Source organism: Ylistrum balloti, unplaced genomic scaffold (assembly GCF_031769215.1).
Source record: "Ylistrum balloti isolate Yb309-2 unplaced genomic scaffold, AGI_CSIRO_Ybal_v1 Utg370826, whole genome shotgun sequence".
Classification (NCBI taxonomy): domain Eukaryota; kingdom Metazoa; phylum Mollusca; class Bivalvia; order Pectinida; family Pectinidae; genus Ylistrum; species Ylistrum balloti.
This window is the reverse complement of record NW_026782477.1, coordinates 68,901-90,876: the sequence shown is the minus strand read 5'-3', so window position 1 is coordinate 90,876 and position 21,976 is coordinate 68,901. Positions and strand designations below refer to the sequence as shown.

The window sequence follows — 21,976 nt, the reverse complement described above, 5'->3', positions numbered from 1 at the left end:
GTATGCCGTGAGTAATGGTTGTGTAGTTTTTGCGTGTATGGTTTGTGTAAGCTTCCCGTGACTGAGTGAGATTGCCCTTATATAATCCATCGGGACCCTGCAACAACCACCGCTTCGGCAACAGGGCCGGTCAGCACCCAGGTCAGCCACAGGAAGTTGGATAGTGACTATGGGCGGGTCAAGGAGCAGTGGGGACAGTCTCTTACACGTCGACTGTTAGTACGGATCTGGAAAGGGACAGTCTCCTACACGTCGACTGTTAGTACGGAATCTGGAAAAGGACAGTCTCCTACACATCGACTGTTAGTACGGAATCTGGAAAAGGACAGTCTCCTACACATCGACTGGGGAAGGCTTTGTGGATGTCATCCCAGTTGACACGCGCGCGGGATATTGCGTGGGAACGATTGTTGTGTTGCGGTACAGCTGCGTGCTTAAATTCTTGTAAATGGGAAAGTAAACTTACATGTTTACTGTAATCGTACTCTGCCGTGCTGTGTTGGACTCATATTTGGAACTTTATGTGCTGGTTAGTGGAAGTGAGTGTGAATGTGCTTTAGTGTGGATTGGAATCTGTATTTAATAAATGGTAAATATTTTCTAGTACAATTGCTGTGCGTTCTTGCTTTCATCTCTGAACACCTTAATCCGACGCTTGTCCTACGTTACAATTGACCTTGACCAACTTTTAAGGTCAGACTCAAATGTTAAGGTTGTTTATAGATTTTAACACATTTGAGTCCATGACTTTAAAAATTGGGTTAAGGTCGTTCTTATGAACAAGCTTGATAGCACTTCACCCCAGTATGGTACTGCTTCAAAATCCTCATCTTGGGCCTTTCGGTTATTAAGTGACATTTTATTAGTGCACATTAAAACAAAAAAGTCTCGGTTAAGTCGCAAAATTCATTCAACATTTGGTACCATTGGTACCGACTGAACTGAAAACTTGTTTTTTAATGAAATAAATGTCAACTTTATATTCAGTTGACAATTCGTACAACACTGACTTAATAGTTGTTGGTCTAAACGTTACCAGATATATTAAATAACAACATAAATTATTCTTGTGTGGGCTTTCAATAAGTCTGGAGAAGATGATTCTTGACACACGACATTTGGAGCCATACATGAATCAACAGGCTTAAGCAAGTATACAATATGGAGCTCTACACTGAATATATAAATATAGATTATAGTGCTAGCTAGGAAGTGATGATGATACATTTCAGAGTTGTTTTCATTGTTTTGGGATAGGGCAATCTTGTCTCGTTTTCCGCAGACTGGTGAATTGGAATGGAACATTTTAGTAGTCAATTTCAAATATTGGGAATATGAAAATATGAAATCATTTGTATGGATATTAGATAATAATCGACCCAAGAAGCCCGATTAAGCTATACGACCTAAATGATATAAAAGTATCTAGGTGTGATACAATAGAGAAAACACAATGCAAATACGATAGGTGATTGTTTTAGCTGCAAGACAGTATCTAACGATATACATTCTTTCAACAATTAAAACATACACTCGACCAACATGACAAATTTCTAGGATTATCATGGGCAGTCGATGATTAGACAGAAATCCCAGCGTTTATTCGGATCAGTCGTGTAACACCAAGGTCTGGCCGTGTGATCTGGTATTCGACACCAATTATGCAGATCAGATCTTCCGCGTAAATAATATGGAATATGGGGAGTAACACTGTCCCAGCGTTGACAGTCAATGCCGAGCACAGTCACAGAAACAGTCTTTTCATAAGACACGTCTGGATCAAAACAGTCGGAGGCTGGAAGTTGAAAGAAATCACATGATGAGTTATCAATAATTATCATGATCATTATCCTTTTTGGAAGATATGAAGTACATCATAGATTTTCAATAATGGATGTCTTATTTTCCCACCAGGATGGACATTCTCCGGCCAGTTCTTTGCAGGGAAGAGTACAGTCTTTTTTAGGAATTGACACTGTCTCATTTTGAGTCATCAATGTCATTGTGAGATACATTGTGAACTCAGGTATAAAAATACATTTCAGTTGAATAATCGCGCGTAAGCCAGTATGTTATGGACGTCCAGCACGGTCTAAATGCCCCCTATGTAGTCACCGCCAAGTCTCGGTGGCTGCCACCCACCTTTATTACTCAATTTCGAATGGACGGTGCATGACGATCTCTGTGGAAGCGACCACTTTCCAATATTTCTAAGGCATTGTAGATCATGTACCCCATTGGAAATTATATAAAAAGCAGAATGGAGTAAATTTGAATATCTCAGTACCAAAATTCTCAACACCATTGATTTGCTGAATTTAGAAGACCCGTTAGAATTCTTTACAACCAAACTTCTTGAGATAATAATGTATACCAAAATCCAAAAGAAAACTTTGGATTAATTAAGACTGTCATAAAGCTATTCGACATTGGAAAACCGCTTTGAGACAATTCAAAAACAACCCCACAAGCGATAGCTTAAAAAACCGGAGAATTATTCGGGCGAAAGCCCGTCATGCTATATGCTTACATACAAAAAATTATCTTGGAGATCTTATGTCCAAATTAAATTCCAATACATCCACCAAAAAGGTATGGGATATGATTAAACGAACTCAGTTGTAAAACATTATTCAAAACAATGGGAAACCTGAAAACTAATGGAAAATTAGCCACATCGAAATTTGATATTGCAAATGCTTTAGGATCTGCTTTTTCCAAAATTTCGTCTGCAAATAATCAATCCAAAACATGTCAAAAATTCAAGACCAAGTGTGAAAATACTAAATTGAAATTCTCTTCCGAAAACAATGAAATTTACAATCAACCTATTTCAATGTTAGAACTTCGAGAATCGTTGAAAAATCACATAACTCTGCAACAGGACCTGATGATATTCACTGTCAGTTCCTAAAACATCTACCAGAGTCATCATTAGAAAAACATCTTGATATTTTTAACTATATCTTGAGATCGGGAAATGTCCCAAAGTCATCGAAAATGGCAAATGTGATTCCTATTCCCAAACAGGGTGAAAATACAACAGATCCCTCCAGTTACCGCCCAATATCACTTACAAGTTGCGTTTGTGAAACTCTAGAGCCGATGATAAATTCAAGATTAATTTGGTAGCTGGAATCCAATCGCATAATATCACCCCTACAAAGCGGTTTTAGATCCAAGCGAGGTACCAGCGATCATTTGGTTAGACTTGAAACATTTGTGCGTGAGGTTTTTCTAAAGAAGGAGCACTTCGTTGCTGTTTTCTTCGATTTGGAAAAGGCTTACGACACAACGTGGAAATACGGCATAATGAAAGGTCTGCACGATATATGTATTAAAGGTAATCTATCAATTCTTATTTCAAATTTTCTATCAGATAGAGTATTTCAAGGCCGGAATGGAACGACCCTTTCCGATGTTCATCTGTAGGAAATGGGTGTATCACAAGGCAGCATTCGTTTGGTTACACATTTTGGACTTAAAATTACAGTATTGTCAAAACATTATCCCTTCAATGGAGGAGGCTCTTTATGTCGATGACTTCATCATATGCTATCGATCTGAGCATATGAATACCATTGAAAGACAACTACAACAATGTTTGAATCGACTACAAAGATGGGCAGATGAAAATGGTTTCAAATTTTCACAATCAAAAACAGCTTGTATGCATTTTTGTCAAATTCGAAAACAACACGACAATCCAAAACTGTCTCTCTGTGGTGCACCCATTCCGGTTGTTGAGCAAACGAAATTCTTGGTTGTAATATTCGACAGGAAATTGTCGTTCCTTCCACACATAAAATACCTTAAAGCCAAATGACTTAGGGCACTGAATATTCTAAAGGTTGTGTCCCAAACTGATTGGGGAGCCGATAGAAAAGTTTTGCTGAGACTCTATAGAGCCCTTATTAACTCACAATCGGACTACAGTTCCATCGTGTATGGATCTGCTAGACCTTCATATTTAAAATTATTAGACACTGTTCATCACAAAGGTCTCAGGCTCGCTCTCGGAGCTTTTAAGACCTCACTACATAGTCGTCGAAATAAATTGGCTTTGCAATACACCATTCAGCTAAGGTCAAATCCTTCAAATCCTGCTTTTCCCCTTGTATTTGACCCAAAATATAAAACCTTGTTTCAAACCAAAAACCATTCCATCATTTGGTACTGAATTTCCGCTCTTTTACAAAACACAAATATTGATGTTAACCAAATTCAGTCATTTGGAACGATAGAAATTCCACCCTGGCTCATGAATTCACCTGAAGTTGACATTTCACTTCATGAAATGGTTAAAACAGACACAGACAGTTACACCTTTCGTTCATCCTTCTCGAAATTGCAATTAAAATATGAAATATTTCTACATTTATATACTGATGGTTGCTACGGCCATGGTTACACAAGATGAAACCTATGGATGCCGGCTACCGAACTACACCTCAATATTGTCGGCAGAAGCGCGAGCTATCTACCTCGCCCTTGAATGTATTCAAAGAAACAAAGCAATGAGAGATGTTATCTATTCATGATCTCTTTCTATACTACAAAGTCTTTGCAATAGAAAAATCGAAAATATTTTCATTCGTAATACCTTAATACTATATCATGAACTTTCTTTTAACTTTCATATTGCTTTTTGCTGGGTTCCTGGGCACATGGAAATACCAGGCAATGAAAAAGCAGATCATGCCGCAAAGTAAGCTTTATCGCTACCACTTGTTGTTTTTAAACTTCATTTTACCTATTTTAAACCATTTATTAGACACATTTTAGAAGCTCAGTGGCAGGAGGATTGCAATCTTTATACCAATAACAAATTGCACTCTGTTAAACCTGTTATCGGTGAATGGTCTCCAGGCTATAGAGACAACCACCGAGACGAAGTTGTCCTTGGCCGTCGTCGGATGGGTCATACATGCCTTACACATTTATATATGTTGAAAGTCGAAGATAATCCTCGGTGCATAGGATGTGATTAGCCATTCACCGTTAAACATTTTTTATTGGACTGCAGAGACCTTCTGTCTACTCGAGAACGTTTTTATCGTAACATAACATGTCTAAAATGACTTTTTGAAACTGTTGAGATTTGTAAAATTCTACATTACCTGAAAGATGTTGGTCTATATAAAAGATTATGACGTACCATTTTGATCTTTGGTGTTGACAAACTCATTTAAGATTTTTAACATTTGTCTTTTACCTTTTGGTTTGTTTAATGTTATTTCCTCTTGGATCGCTGTGTATTTAACCTTTTGATGGCCCTAATGACCTTTTATGTGTTGAAATGCCATTAAGAATGTAATAATAATAATACTAATTGGCATAAATACTTTCTTAATTGGCTTCCATATGATTGTATTTAGGTCTGAACTATCTGTTCACTTCACAAGTCGGAATATTGTAGACTTACCAGAACATGATACCTTAGCTGGAGTGTAAACTCCGTCAACAATCCTAGACACCGGATATGTATCCACTGGATGAGAGTCTGTAAGAGCCTTACATTCATAAATCGTTAGAGAAGTATTGCCTTGGGGATGATACATGCGGGTGTTTGGAAGGACGTCACCGTATAATCCAGGAGCCAGTTGTATCCCTGTAAAAGTAAATAAAAAGTCTAAGTATGGTAAAATGCGAAGACCTCGCGAGCAAAAACTGAGAGCAAAAGTTAAATCCTCTATATGTCTATCTATCAGTTTGCGGCGTTAAAGTGATGTGTCCGGATCAAATGTTCATTGTGTCGGATTGTTTTACACAATGAATCACCTCCCAACCAAAGAAATATTATCATTATTATTGTATTCCTAACGACCCGTAATCACATAAAGGATCATTAGGGTTAGCGATCAAAAAATAACATCACAAGCTAAAAGACAAATGCAAAAAGTCTTAAATGGGTATATCATCACAGAAGATTAAAATGGTAAGTCATACTCTATTATATAGACCAACATCTTTCAGATAACCTATAAAGTTACAAATCTCAGCAGTTTCAAAATGTGTCTTTAGACTTGTAACGTGTCAATAAAAGATTAATTATGCAGTCCAATACAAAATGTTTAACATTCAATGGCTCATCACATCCTACACACCAAGGGTTATCTTCAATCTGTCAACATATATTAATGTATACGGTATGTATGGCCCATCCGAAGACAAGCAAGGACAACTTCGTCTCGGTAGTTTTCTCTATAGCATGGAGAGCATTCACCGATGATAGGTTTTACCGAGTGCAATTTATTATTGGTATATTGATTCCATTCATGTTCACTAATTGGCATTAACAAATCAATGCATACACGTAGTTACAATGTAAGTAAATTTCAAATGCTGCTGGTTTTGCATTCCCAATAAAATTTCTTCCCCCTGTGTTTAAGATTCTTGTGTTGTTTAAGATACCTACAATAATACGATTGCAACGTTTCACGTAAATGCAATGTTATCAATGATATATCATTTCACAACAAGGTTTCACTCTACAGCCTTACTACCTGTAATATCTTGAGTGTTCAGGAAATAAATCGGCAGTGACATCTCATCTATCGGTATGTTATTCATGCACAAAAATTGTTTGTTCACTCAACCAAAAACGGCTCTCTTCAACCGCGAAAATAATCTGATCCATCTAGAAAACTTGGGTTTTACAGAAATTCGTGATTGCAAACTTTACAGGCATCGTGTAGAGAAGGAAATATATACAAAGCGCCATGCCAAGCTGTCTGCAAGTTTGAAGTGAGTGAACCAACTTTTTAAAAACTGTAACATCCAAGCTATCTTATCGATGCAAAAATACGGAATTTGTATTTACCCCAAATCAGCAAGCTTAAACAAAATGCGATCTCCTCGGAAAGTTACTGGAATTACGGAGTTCATTGGTCTATCTGGCCAAGTTAAGATTTTTAAGTCTTTTCAAGCATTTAAAGACACAGACAAAGGAAATGAAAGCTGTTACCGGTCTATAGCGAATTTTGCCGTTCATCACTTTAAGTGGTAATAAGGTGAATTGTCAATTTACGAATGAACGGGGACGTAACCATGTTCTCGTAAATACGAAACTAAATCCTCGTTCGTCAAGTTCATTCAATGGTCTATTATCTCGAAGAATGAATTGTCAAATCAGCAGCTATTAATAGTCGTTTTTGAGTCGGACACAAATGAGCAGCATGTTGATCTTATTGATGTATTAATCGCTAATTTGCTCTTTGAATATACACCAAATACCATATTGAAAAATGGCGATAATTCCTAAATTTTAGCTCAATACACTTCCGAGAGAGGGAGTTTGAATAAAAGAACCATTTTTAAGCAACAAGAAAATAGTGTGGAACTGCAGAACAACAGCTATACGCAGCCGATATCAAGTCGTTTATTTAAGGGTCTGTTTTAAAACGTATACCAAGGCTTTTGCTTCCTTGTGTTCAAAGTTAGGCCAAAGGCGAAATGAAACCCAACTGCTTAAATTTCTATATAAAAATATTTCATATGAAAGTTACCCGCCAATAAAATGTCCTACGGGGACAATGGTTTGAATGGTTTGAGTCACAATGCTTCTTGTAACATGCCACAGAAATGATTTTGTTCAGATAACTACATTGTACACATAATGCAAATGTAAATTGTGCATAACATTAACTGCTGTTCTATGCTAAGGCATCTAACAAAGTTTAAATTATAAAAAACACTCAAAAATAAGATTTTCCTATATAAAATTTAAGTAAATTTGACTTATTTTTGACCGGCCCTATTAATCACTGGGGGCCAGCCGTGGTCAGTATGTGCATCTAATCAAACTGTTAACTCATACTCCTAACTCTAACCAAGTCTGAACTATTTCTGAAAGAAAATACAGAAGTAGTGCTCAAAAATGTAATTTTCCTATATAAACTAAAGTAAATTTCATCCCCTCACAAAAGGGAAATGTGGGATCATGGGGTCATGAAAATTTCAATTTTGGTAAAGCTACCACCCATGAAGAGTATTTAATTCTACTATATCTGGTATTGAAAAGATTGTTGAAATATCAGTTAATTTGACTCCTTTTGTACTTCGCCCAACAGCCCCTGGAGGTTTGTCAGGATCTTTACACATAATTCTAGTCAAGCTTTAAATATTTCCAATGGAAATTAGATAATGCTCAAAAATATAAATAAAAATATAAACCATAGTAAATTTGACCACCTCCACACGGAGAAATACGAAATCCTTGGGCCATGCATTCGTAATTTTGGTAAAGCAGCTTAAGATGATTCCATTCATGAAGAGGATTTGATTCTACCTAACTGGGTCTTGAGAAGACGATTTTTGAAATCCGAGTCACTTTGACCCCTTTTGGCCGTAACCCCTCATGCCCCAGGGGGTGGAGACTGTATAATGCACAATTTTGGTTCATCATGGAAGGCCAGGGAAGGTGTCTGCAAAATTAAATGGAAAAGAAGACGAAAGTGTTAAATTATTTTACAGGCGCACGACGCCGGAAGATGGTGATTAGAATAGGCCACCATGAGACTCAGTAACCTAATAATGTGACTCGGGAACATTACCCTATGAACTATATCATATAGCATAATAGCTGCTAAGTATAAAATAAAATCAGTGATATCTCATCTATCTTATATCGATACAAACGTCCGAGACGATCAGTATCCATATTCAGGTATTTTCAAGTATAGTTACAGCAAAGATGCCATTCGACACCTCTTCAATTAAAATCTGAATTAGATCATCTATCACAACAAAAAATACATTGAGCCGTTTGTACATTATGAATAGAACCACCTGCTGTAGGAACTTCAGTGATGAGGTATCTGTTAAAACGAGTTTCTCAAGATACTTTAATAATGAATTAACATTTTGACAAGTTACGATAATCAATTTACATATACAAGTATTATGAAAAGAAACGAGAAAATAGCAACATGTCTGTATCTTCAATTCAATAGGACTAAGAGAAATATGAACAAAAGAAAGATTAACACGGAGACTCCTGAAAAATAAAAGGAGAATATGACCAGGTGCTCCAGAAGAGTAAGCGTCATCTGCGTCATCAACGACACCCGCCATGCAAACCTTGTTCAATCCAAGTTAGTAATGCCACATTCCAAATTGAGAAGAAGGTATACAGCAACGGAACCGACAGGCAAAGTAATAAAAGCATCTAGCATATTTCACAAATAATACTTCCCAATGAGATCACTATGACGACTGTTTGACTTCCACGTAAAGTTCATCAACCTGCTTCCCTCTCTTGAAACCTTGTGTGAGTTTTGTCAGTTGACATCTTACACAAAACCCGTGTTATTGGGAACATACCTTTGATTATCTAATCAACTGCGACACGTAAACAACAAATTATCCACACGACATATCTTTCTTTCGAGTAAGTAAATGCTTGAGATTAATTGTGATGATTTTTTAAGCTTTCATAACGGAGGTTGATTATAAACAAAATACCAATATGACAATTTCGGTTATTTTGCTTTGATCATCCAAACTAAAGAAATTACAACACTGAGTTCTACTTCTCTGTCCCAGTGAAACTATTTATACAAAAAATTGCCTTCACACAAGAAATTCCTCTACTTCCTATAAAGTGCCCCAAATCCTCCTACCCTAGAGGCCCCAATTTCTCACAATACAAAGTTCAGTCCCCTTTGCCTACGAACAGAATCTAGGCACTTCTAAAGAAGACGGATTCGAATAAATTCGCTATACTTTTCCGCGTAGGCCTCGCTCTTCCTGCCCGTTAGGCCAAGACCCATCCTAAATACAAAATTGATCACCTTTATCCAATAATTATTCAGACCAGATATGGACAGAATCCTGACATTACTACAGATAAAGGATTTTAAAATTTGTGCTCGATTTCCTATTTTACTCCCTTCCCCGCTCGCCGCAGTGTTTCCAGGTCAAGACAGAACATTGATTCCTCTTCACTTTATGGTGTTTCACACAAAATTGGGACTGACGCCTGGCATTTCTAAAGAAGGATGTTTTCAAAGAAAATGTTTCATTTCCGATACTGAACTCCACCCCTCTACCCAATGGGACCGAGACACATCGTCTATACAAAATCGAGCCCTTTAACCAATAATTTCGACTAAATTTGGACAAAATATTATTGGGTCCCAACCTTAAGATTCAAGGGAATGGAGACCTATCGTTTATAAGATATTGAGTTCCCTTTACCCTACAATGCTTCAGATCAAATTAGAACTATAGGTCCACAACCTACATGAAAAACATTAATGGATTACTAACTTTGATCAATAATTCACAGTCAAAATGACACATCTATGATAATGATCGTGAATCTGCGGCTATAAAAGGAAACTAATTTGGACTTGTAATCCATTTTGGTAGCTTTGACGTCACTATATCATTATAGGTATTTACAGAGCATTGATATTTATAATCAGCAAATCGAGCACTCAACTAAAAAATAAATATATTTGACGGTTAACTCCCCTGACGTCGATTTTGTTAACATTGATATAGAATGATCTCGTTTAATATTACCAGTCGCTACCACATGGGACCTTCTGTTAAAACTAAAAACAATTAAACACTGTAAAGTAAAAAAAAAAACCTGCCAATTTCAACCTTCACGGCTCGCTCTCTCCTGTGAATGTTAATGCTAATGGAAATTTAATTTATACAACAAACAATTCAGTGCAATCAACGTAGTAAAATAACTAATCAACCGAACAGACGATGTTTATACAAGACCACAAAATGAATACAGCGCCAATGAACACAAATAAAAATAAATACGAGTTTTGTTTAACTTGCGCCTAGAGCGTTCGCGTGCGGGATAAAAGCGCTGGGTTCTGCTCACATGCTGTCAAAAAAGTGTATTATGTTCTTTAGAAATGGCTTAGATATGCTAAGTAAACACCATATATATCGATGAATGTTAGAAGTGTTGCTTGAATGAATTTCTACCATTAACATATAAAAACAATATTTTAATGTCTGATAATTATGATGTTCTTACAGTTTTTTTATATCACGGTGACTCTGTCAGAATATTGAAGAGCTGATCAAAACCGGTCAAAGTCGTTTCATTTCACTTGCATATATATCGATGACATATAGTCTTTTAAAAACAATTGCCACTTCCATCAAATGTACCCACCAGAATTGGAAATCAAAGACACAACAGACTCTTCTAAATCAGCTGCTTATTTTTTCCTACGAAACCAGCATAACAGGTGTCCGCCAAGCTGTATGATAGACGAGGTAATGTCAATTTCCCTATTGTGAAAAGGTGTTATTCTCTTACTTACAATCACACAGAACTTTTCGTTTCTACGGTACAGGAATGTGTTAGCCTTTTCTTGGCGATATTCTCCATTAGCATATATAGATTCTATTTTTCAACTGGAAAGAGGACGATGCAAAAGTTATGGGCACTTTTTAATCTTTCATGTATAATTGAAAATATATAGCCGTCGAAATAAATTGGCTTTGCAATACACTATTTAGCTAAAGTCAAATCCTTCAAACCGTTCTTTTTCACTTGTATTTGATCCAAAATGCAACACCTTGTATAAAAAAAAACACAGACAATTCAGTATTCGGATTCCGCTCTTACGAAAAACACAAATATTAATATTGACCAAACTCAGCCAATGGGAACGATATAAATTCCACCATAGCTCTCGGACCAACCTGAAGCTGACTTTTCACTTTATGAAATGATTATATCAGACACTTGACAACTGCACCTTTCGTTCAACTTTCTCGAAATCGCAGTTAAAATATAAAATATTTCTACATTTATATACTAATGGTTCAAATGATAATAAGGTTGATGCGGCCATGGTTACACAAGATGAAACCTATGGATCCCGACTACCTAACAACGCTTTAATATTCTCGGCAGAAGCGCGAGCTATCTTCATCGCCCTTGAATATATTCAAAGAAACAACGTAATGAAAGCTGTTATCCATTCAGACTCTCTTTCTGTTGTACAAAGTCTTAGCAATGGAAATATCAAAAATATGTTCATTCGTAATACCTTAATACTATATCATGAACTTGACTTTAACTTTCGTAATGCTTTTTGCTTGGTTCCTGGGCACATGGGAAGACCAGGCATCAGATAATGATAAAGTTGCCGCGGCCATGGTTACACAAGATGAAGGTTACCGAACAACGCCTCAATATTCTCGGCGGACGCGCGAACTGCAAAGTCTTAGCAATAGAAATATGGAAAATATTTTAATTCATTATACATTAATACTATATCATGAAATGATTGATAACACCGAGTTTTCGAGAAACATTGCGATCGTGTTGTTGTAGGTATCATAAAAAAACTCAAGAATGTTCAATGAAGAGGTCGGAAGTCTATTGGGGATGCAAATCCAGCAGCATTTGAAATTTATTTCATTTTTACTACATGTATGCATTGATATATTAATGATATTAACTATCGTATTGCCTTTTGCTGTGTTTCAGGGTACATGGGAATACCAGGCAATGAAGAAGTAAATCGTGCCACAAAGGAAGCTTTATTGCTACCATCGGTTGTTTTTAAACTTCATTTAACTGATCTTAAACCATTTATGTTCAACAGCAGGAGGAATGGAATCAATATACCAATAATAAAACTGCACTCCGTTAAACCAATCATCGGTGAATGGTATCCATGCTATAGAGACAACCACCGAGACGAAGTTGTCCTTCCTCGTCTTCGGATGGACCATACATACCTTATATATTCATGTACGTTAAATTGTAATAATAATAATAATCAAGGGGGAAATATGAACACATGTGGCTTTGAAATTCAGTTATTGTAAAGCATCCCAAGACGCTTTCATCTTATTTGACTCCTTTAGGGCCCGCCCATCAACCACTGGGGGTCAACCAATACCAATATGTGCATATCATCAAGCCATCATCTTTTGCATTTGCATAATTCAAACAAAGTTTTTAATAATTTAATTCGAAAATAGACAAATGACGTTCCGAATGTACATTTCCTGTATCAACTACAGTAGATTTCCCCACGGAAAAATTGCGAGAAATGGAATGGAATTTTAAAAAATATGGTTAATCACTTCAACACCATTCTATCCATGAAATGCATTTGATTCTACCATATCCCTGTGCTGAGAAGATTTTTGAAAAATTTGAGTCAACTGGACCTCTTTAAGCCCCGCCTCCAGGTCCCCTGGGATTCATAATGACTGCACATTGTCAGTTCAGTCTGATCGCATGGATATCGCTCCATACGTTATCCAATACTCCTTGGTTATATTTGGGTTTTATATGTGTAGCATGACACTCCCACCCAATATCAAGACGCCATATATTGCTATGGTCAATCAATACACTTACCGTGAATAAAGAATGTGCGACATATACTGCTATGATCAATCAATACACTTACCGTGAGTAGAACATGTACTTGTCCTTGATGTTAGTTGTACACATTTTTCACTAAATAGACAATCGTGGTTGCCACAAACTCCTGCCAGTTCCTGTGACAAGAGAACACGATATATTCTACCAAGAATATCTAAGTCAACAAAGCGAAAAAATAAATTTGATCGGACATGTTCATGTCGAATATTACAATGACATCAATAACATGACAACTGTAAATTACATCTTTGATAGAACCAACGACTGCAACCGTAGGCATTGTATGTTTTAAAAAGATGTCTTTTGTTATTAGCGCCCTCTTTTTTCAACAGGTGCATGATTTATTTTAAAAGTTATTAAGAGGAACGAGTCCTAATGACATTAACATTCTCAGATACTCAGCGTCATGCTGTAGTTGTGCACAGACGTTTCAACCAACGGTTCTTTCAGGACATCTCCCTACGTATGCATTTACATATGTTAACGGGACGCTATGATGTGCTACGAAGTACATAAAAGGCAGCTAAGGCATTAGCTTAATTTATGTATCGGAAACACTATACAAGATATTTTTATTGTCAAATTTTTTGTTCAATAGATATACGAGTTATTTCCCTTGATTTTCTTTCCAAAAATAACTAAGAGTTATGTCCCTTGAATAAGAGGGTCATCGGTCATCTGATTGGTCAGTTACTTTCGCGCGGATGCTGAGACCCCTCTCATAACGCAGCCATCTTTAATTGTATCAATACGTAGTTCAATTAGTGGAGTGGATTTGCATTTGTTATGCAAAATTTATCGTAATCTTCGATATCTTTTTTTCGGCATATGTTTCACTGAATGAAGTGTATGCATTTTATACCGAATTTCTTTTGGACTGTGTGCTTTTAAGCAGTTTTTCTTGATATCCTGGCTGACCGTTGAAACTTTTGGAGTGCGGAGAAACTTTTGGAACTTTTCGTTTTCTTTTCCGTCTGATTTGCCTACATTTTTCCTGGATTTCGATTCGGGTCGAGACCTGAGGTTTTTGATGCACGTCCAGAGTTCGGGGAGGATCGTTATAATCTTAATTATTACGTACTGTGAACGTTCAGCTTACACCTGGCTACGACTAGGATGACAGACCAGTACGCCACTACTGCACAAGACTTCGCCTAAATATATAAGTATATTTTTGATTTGTGTACTATATCAAACATTTCCTTATGACTACTTTTTCTGATATTCGTCCCCGGGTGATTGTTTTAGGTCACAGCTTTGTCAGACGTTTGTTTAAGGATGTTTATTCGGGTATTTTCCCAGTTGACTTCAATCTCTCACAGTGCGAGGTGCGCGGGTTTGGTGTCGGTGGAGGCACGGTATGGGTTTTTTTCCGTGACCGTCGTATTGTGGACTTGTTGAACGATTTTCAGCCTCATGTTGTGATTTTACAGATTGGTGGCAATGATTGTTGTGACTCTCATATTTCCCCAGCAAGACTCGCCAGTGAAATTTTTAATTTTGCCATTCATTTGTATGACAATTGGCAAGTTCAAGTTTCTGTATGTGAACTTTTTACTCGACCGCGTCCCCGTGGTATGGCCCCCTCAGTGTATGAAGGCAGGCGTGTCGGGGTAAACAAAGCGCTATGTGTGTTAGCGGTTACACATGATCATGTCAGCATTTGGAAACACCGGCGGATTTTTCAAAGCCCCTTGCATTTATTTACTAGCGATGGGTGCCATTTGAACCAAATAGGGATGCGAAAATTTTACCATGCCATAAAACATGCTTGTGACCAATTTGTGTAGTCGAAAGAAAGTTAGTGTTGTAGGTTACCGAGGTGTTTACAGTTGGATGGGTTCGCATTATTCTTAATTTAGTTCAAATATATTAATTTTAGTTTATTTGTCAGTCTGTGACTTTTGCACAGTAGTGCGCTCTTTGTCAGTCATTAAATGCTCAATGATGAGTTTTTATATTATATATGCTGTAGGTGATACCTGCAGGCATGGTATGGGTATCATGATTCTCCAGTTTTTAGCCATTGGCTATGATTTATTTTTAGCCCATGTGGGTTATTCTCTTTTTAGCTGGAGGTCTGATACTGATTACAAGTTCCTCTACATGAGATTTTGGTCAATTTAGCCCTAAGGCTATGTTTTACAATAAATTTGACCATGGTTACATTTTGTTGTCATTTATATATATATTGTACACAGTTTGAATTAATTTGAAATTACCAATATTGTTGGCCCTGGCCCAGGCTATGTTTCCATTTTACACTGATTATGTGTGACATTTGCCCTTTTTGAGCCCCTTTGCCTCCATTGCTTCCTTGCTGTAGCTCAGCGAAGGAATTTTGGCCAGTTTTAGCCCCTTGGGCTATGTTGATTGCTATTGCTATGATTTTGGCCATTTTGTTTGCTATTATGCACTGTTTGAGGCTGCTTGCACTTATCGGGCTGGGCTGTTTGTATAATTACGTCACCATTTTAGCCTGGGTTTTGGGCTGGCATATTTCTACTTATTTTCTGTACCAAGTTTTGTTCCTCTCTATCTGTTGTCAGTATGTGATGGGATAATCTGTATCTGCGGTTTATGCTTTTAAAATCAGTTTCGTGCTTGACACTATCAGGTGCACCCGGTTCTACGGCATATTTTCATTTCAACTTCACTTTGTGTTATTTCTGGTTTCATTGATAGGTACAGATATATAAAAGACTTGGTATAGTTTGGTTGTCATGTGTGGTATGTCTATATTGTTAAACTTCACTTCAGATTTCATTCATACTTTCCTTTTTGTTTTTTTATTAAAAAAAAAAAATTAATCTGAACACAAGTGTATGCTAGGTCCTTTAGATGGATGTTTTCATACAGTCATAATATCAGCATTGGCTGGCATTTATTGTTTATCAAGTTTGAGTTATCTAATGTTCCAGTTTTATCTTCCAGTTTGAGAGAAGGAAGCTAGAAACTAATTATGCCAAAAAGGAAAGCTGGTCCAGATGCCAATGTGCCAAAGCATAATGGCAGGAAAAGGTCCACTAGGCCTGCAGGTCACAAAGCAGAGTCACAGGAGCAGGCAACCTCCTCAACGCAGCCTCCGACCAATATGATTCAATTACCAAGTCAGGATTTTTTTGGGCTATCTCCGAGGAGCAGCTTAGTTCCATCACAGCTGCTATTACTGACGACATTCAGTGCGTCATTCCGTTATGTTGAGCCTGCAGCAGCACCTACACCTTCCTCCTATCCTGTTCTTCCCAGTCAGGAGGTCCCTGTGGTGTCCCAAACCACACCACAAGTGGCACCACATGTGGCGCCCATTACTGGTACTAATATTGACAAGTTGACACAGTTAATTCATTAAGTTTTTTTTCATCCCCTTCCCCTCTGACATGCCCACCTCTACATGCAAAGGTACCTCTTAAGTTAAAGGAGAAAATTTGGGCTGGGGGCTTTGTAGAGCTTGGTATCCTCCATCAGGATCAAGCTGAAGGGGATTTCACCTTCAAAATGAATAAGGATGGGGTGTTAGGGATTATTCCTGCCACCAAGAAGCAATTCCTTACGATTGAAAAATGGACAGATGCGTTTAACATCTATGCCTCTGTTCGGCGTATCAAGTTTCCCAAGGAAATGGAAGGTCTGGCAATTTACCAAAGCGTTATTCGCAGCATTTCTAATGCTGGTGGGGACTGGCATTATTATGATGTGAATTTTAGGAAATTACGTCAGGGTTGTGCTGCGATTTCTGGGGAAACTCTGGAACACCAGCAGTACGCCATAGCTCTGTCACGTCGACGAGCTGATAGTGCTGGTGCTTTCCAATCAGGGCAGCCCTTTCGGACTCGACAGGGCCAGGTTTGTTTTAAATTCAACAACGGGTTCACATGCTCTGGCTGTCGGTACCGACATGCCTGCTCCTACTGCGGGCTTTCATCTCACCCCAAGGTCAAGTGCTTCAAAGCCCAAGTCAATGGCCAATCCTCCGACAAAGCCAAAAGTGGGTTTGCAGGGGATAAGGGGAACCAATTTTCCTCAAATAAAAAGCAGTAGGACTCAAGGTACTTCTCGCTCACCGAACACCCCTGTGAAGGTTAATATGCTTAGAGCATTTTTGCAGGGTTATGATCCATTTAGTTTAGATTATTTGATTCAAGGGTTTCAACAGGGATTTAAGTTAAATTTTGAAGGTGCTAGAGGTTTTTAGGACTGTGTTAATCTTAAGTCAGCGCTTGATAATCCTGATATTGTGCGAAGAAAATTAGACAAAGAAGTTAGCCTGGGTCGTATTCAGGGCCCTTTTGCTGAACAACGTTTTGCAAATATGAAGTTTTCCCCATTAATGGTTGTAATATTTTCATACAAGAGCAATTTGTCTCAAATGATACCTTGCAGCTGCATACAGATGCTGCTAGCACTCTAGGTTATGGAGCTATTTTTAAGGAGCAGTGGTTTAATGGTTCCTTTCCTGCTGATTGGAAAGTATATCATATTTCTATTCTGGAATTTTACCCCAATTTACTAGCCTTGAAAGTTTTTGGTTCACTGTGGAAAAACCACAGTATCTTATTCTTTACAGATAATGAGGCTCTGGTGCCTGTCATAAATAAGCAAACCAGCAAGGATCCAACATTATTGCATATGGTGCGATGGTTGGTTTTGCATTGCTTACGTCTTAATATTAACTTTCGAGCAAAGCATATTCCGGGTGTCAAAAATGTTCAGGCTGACTCTCTTTCTCGGTTGCAGATGGAAGCTTTCAGGGTCCTTGCACCATCTGCTCAGAGAGAACCTGTGTTTGTACCAGAAGCGTTCCTTCCACAGGCCTTTTTCAACACATTGAAGAACTTTTAGCGTCGTCTTTAGCTCCTTCCAGTAAAGCAATTTATACTAGGGCTTGGAACCTTTTTGACCAGTTCGCTATGACACAGGGTTTTTCATCAGGGAGTGCTTGCATCTCTCCTTGTCATATTGCTCTATTTGTTGCCCATCTGCATCATAAACAATGTTCACCTAAGACTATTTCAACATATTTGTCAGCAGTAGCATATGTACATAAGCTTCTGCACAATTTTGACCCTACAGAGTCTTTCTTAGTGAAGAAATTAGTTGCAGGTTGTTATAGATTAAGTCCTTCAGTGGATATGAGACTACCAATTACGGTTGAAGTGTTGAGCACGATACTTAGGCTCTACAGCATGTTGCTCAGAATGCATTTGAAATTGCTTTGTTTCAAGCAATGTTTCTTTTTGCGTTTAGTACATTTGCTCGAGTTGGTGAGATTGCAGCAACAGAAAGTACTGTTAATCTGGTTCAGTTTCAACATCTTGCATTCTCAAGATTACAGACTCCACCTACTGTTCAGGTGGATTTTTATAATTTCAAACATAACCTGCAAAGGAAACGTCATGCTATTACATTTAGTCATGGCCCTGTGGTCTTCTCTGCGGTAACGGCACTCAATACTTACCTCACATATAGAGGCAAGGGAGAGGGTCCTGTCTTTTTACTACTGAATCAGAAACCTGTGCCACGTGCTTACTTTGACCGTATGTTAAAGTCCTGTTTGGCATTCGCAGGCTTGGACAGTTCTGTGTACAAAGGCCACAGTTTTCGTATTGGGGCAGCATCATATTGGTCACAGAGAGGCATGTCAGACTCTCAGCTTCGTTCTTGTGGTAGATGGTCCTCAAATGCTTTCAGAAAGTACATAAGGTCAGCTGCTCCATAACCGGATTGCTTGGGCCATTTGGTTATCTTTATGTAGCTGTTTAATAGGGCTAGTTCCTCTTTAAAGCCTAAATACTGCTATATTTAATGGACCCACCTGTCAGTCGACATCGTGTCAAGTGTATCTTTGACAAACTTGCTGCATTTCAATATTTTGGATACACCCCTTTTCTTACATGAATGCTGTTTTTGTGCTTGGTAAACTTTGCGTACGGTGACATTATTGTGTTATATTCCGGACACAATTTTAGTTGTCAGAGCTTGCTTGGGCCAGTTCTGTCACCTGATATTTGAGGTGCTCACATTTATAACTTTTGCCGTGGTGTGTTATGGACTGTGTGGTGCACTTGTTGTACACTGCCTTTGCGGCCGTTTATTTTGCAATCATCTGATTTAACTTGTAATGTGTATATATGTATCTTGTCCTTATGGTGCATATTTTTTCAGAGCTTTTCTTTTTGCAGCTATATATTTTGATAATGCATGTTTTAACAGAGCTTGCTTGGGCAAGTTCTGTCACACCGATTTATGGCCATTAGCCCTCTGGCTCAGGTTCCTGTTAGTCGGTCATGTTCGTTGTGCCCATATGCATCATTTTGATGCTGAAGATAGATAGTTTCAGACCTTGCGTGGACCGATCTCTGTTAACAATTTTTAACTATTGTCTATTGGTATTTTTTCTTTTCATTTTCATATGCAATGTTTAGTTTAGTAAATTCTTTGTAAATGTGAAGCATCAACCACTTTGGTCTGGTAGATGTAGATCAAGTGTCTTCACATTCATCGGATTAAGTTCATTTTGGTATACTAATAAGAATCTTGTTGGATCTTGCTTGGGCCAGGTCCATTGTTTTTGTTTGTTGCCAATGTGTATATTCAATCAAAAGATAACTATGTGGCTTGGGTAGTTTTGTATGGGTTTCCAGCCTTGTATTTCCACAACTTTATTATTCATAGGTCGCCTTTGTGGGGAAGACATTTTGTCATGTCTTTGTGGCGGTTTTTTTTTGTTAACCCCGCATTGGCTTTTTATTATAATTACTAAAAATATATCTTTTGTTCATTTTACGGTTTTTGTAACTGTAAGATATGTTTTTAATTTCATAAATAAATACATAGTCACCCTCTCTGTAAGGGTGGCCTTTTTCATTCATACTCATTGCTGTGTCGTTTCTTGTCGTAGTGTGCAGATACATAAAGCTAATTAACAATTTGTAATACAGAACTCGCAAAACTCGAAGTAACCTACCTGTGGTATGTCGGTAGCGTTCACAGACACGAAGTTTGAATTAGCAATCACCATGTCATCTCGAAGAGGTTCTTGAATGTAGACCAGCTCACACTGTAATGTATCTCGGTTATAATTCACAGCCGTACAGAAGGAAAACAAGAGACATTCCTTCAAACAAAGAGTTAAGCCAATCCCACCAGATATGTTGTATTTACAGTTACCGTAACATTCGAGTCTAATTCCATGGGTATAGCCATGAAATGAAGATAAATCTGTGCAAAAGGACAGCACGAGTGTGAATGTTGTCATTAATAATATGATGTACACAAAACAATTCCCAAAATCCATATCTGCACCTCCGTTTGCTTCTTAGTGTGCAGTAGATAGACGACTATGTAGTTTAAATAGCTATATCTACTAGAACATTTACTGGCTACATTTCGCCGGGACATGCATCGAATGCTCGTTAATATTGAAGACTGTACTAATTGACAAGAACATGTGTATATTACACAGTCACGGACTCTGTCGTCCTTTCTGTGGTTGGGTAATGTAAGAACAAGATACATAATTTATGGGATATTCGATGCAATTATCGTTTGGGGTCATTTGAAGTATTATTCCACTGTTGTTGGCTTTAATGACACATGATATTACAGCTACAACGCACCGGAGAGTTGTTACATTGTTACCGTATCATGAAATCCAGCCGATCACATTATTTTCAGAAACTGCGTGATGTTACGTTATTATGTCCTTGTGTTGGGTAAGAATATCATAATGCTAAGTTAATGTGTCATGGTGTAGGGTTCAAATATCATGATGCTAGGTTAATATATCCTTGTGTGGGGTAAGACTATCATAATGCTGGGTTAATGTGTCATGGTGTAGGGTTCAAATATCATGATGCTAGATTAATGTGTTCTTGTGTTGTGTAAGAATATAATGATGCTACGTTGGTATGTCCTTGTGTTGGGTAAGAATATCATGAATCTGGGTTATAATGTCCTTGTGTTGTTTAAGAATATCACAATTCTGGGTTATGATGTCCTTGTGTTGGGTAAGAATATCATGATGCTGGGTTATTATGCCCATTTGTTGGGTAAGACTATCATGATGCTGGGTTATTTGTTCTTGTGATGGGTAAGAATATCATGATGCTGTGTTATTATGCCCATTTGTTGGGTAAGAATATCATGATGCTGGGTTATTTGTTCTTGTGATGGGTAAGAATATCATGATGTTGGGTTATTATGCCCATTTGTTGGGTAAGAATATCATGATGCTGGGTTATTTGTTCTTGTGATGGGTAAGAATATCATGATGTTGGGTTATTATGTCCTTGTGTTGGGAGAGAATTTCATGATGCTGTGTTCACATGGTGTTGGGTCAGAATTTCATGTCGCTTGGTTAATATGTCATTGTGTGTGGTTTATCAGTTATGGTGTTACAATATCATGATGTTGATTAGTATGCCATGATCTTATTTCGGCATTGAAAATCTTGGACGTGTCATGTCATGTTGTTGACCAATATCGGCGCGATGTTGAGTTGAAACACCATTGTTCAGTAATCATGATAAGTCCTGCCATAGTGTCAAGTTAAAGTGTCGTGGATTTGAGTTAAACGAAACGTGA

The 21,976-nt window shown here is 37.7% G+C and overlaps 1 protein-coding gene across 1 annotated transcript; it reads right to left on the bottom strand.

Moving 5' to 3' along the window:
• Nucleotides 1–1,562: 1,562 nt before the first annotated feature.
• LOC132558790 (plasminogen-like) lies at nt 1,563–20,411 on the bottom strand. The gene is made up of 4 exons (XM_060223397.1): nt 20,358–20,411; nt 13,416–13,506; nt 5,426–5,611; nt 1,563–1,795 (listed from the first exon to the last, which is right to left on the bottom strand). Exons 1-4 carry the CDS (start codon nt 20,409–20,411, stop codon nt 1,563–1,565), a joined length of 564 nt encoding a protein of 187 aa, XP_060079380.1.
• Between the last annotated feature and the right edge of the window lie 1,565 nt (nt 20,412–21,976).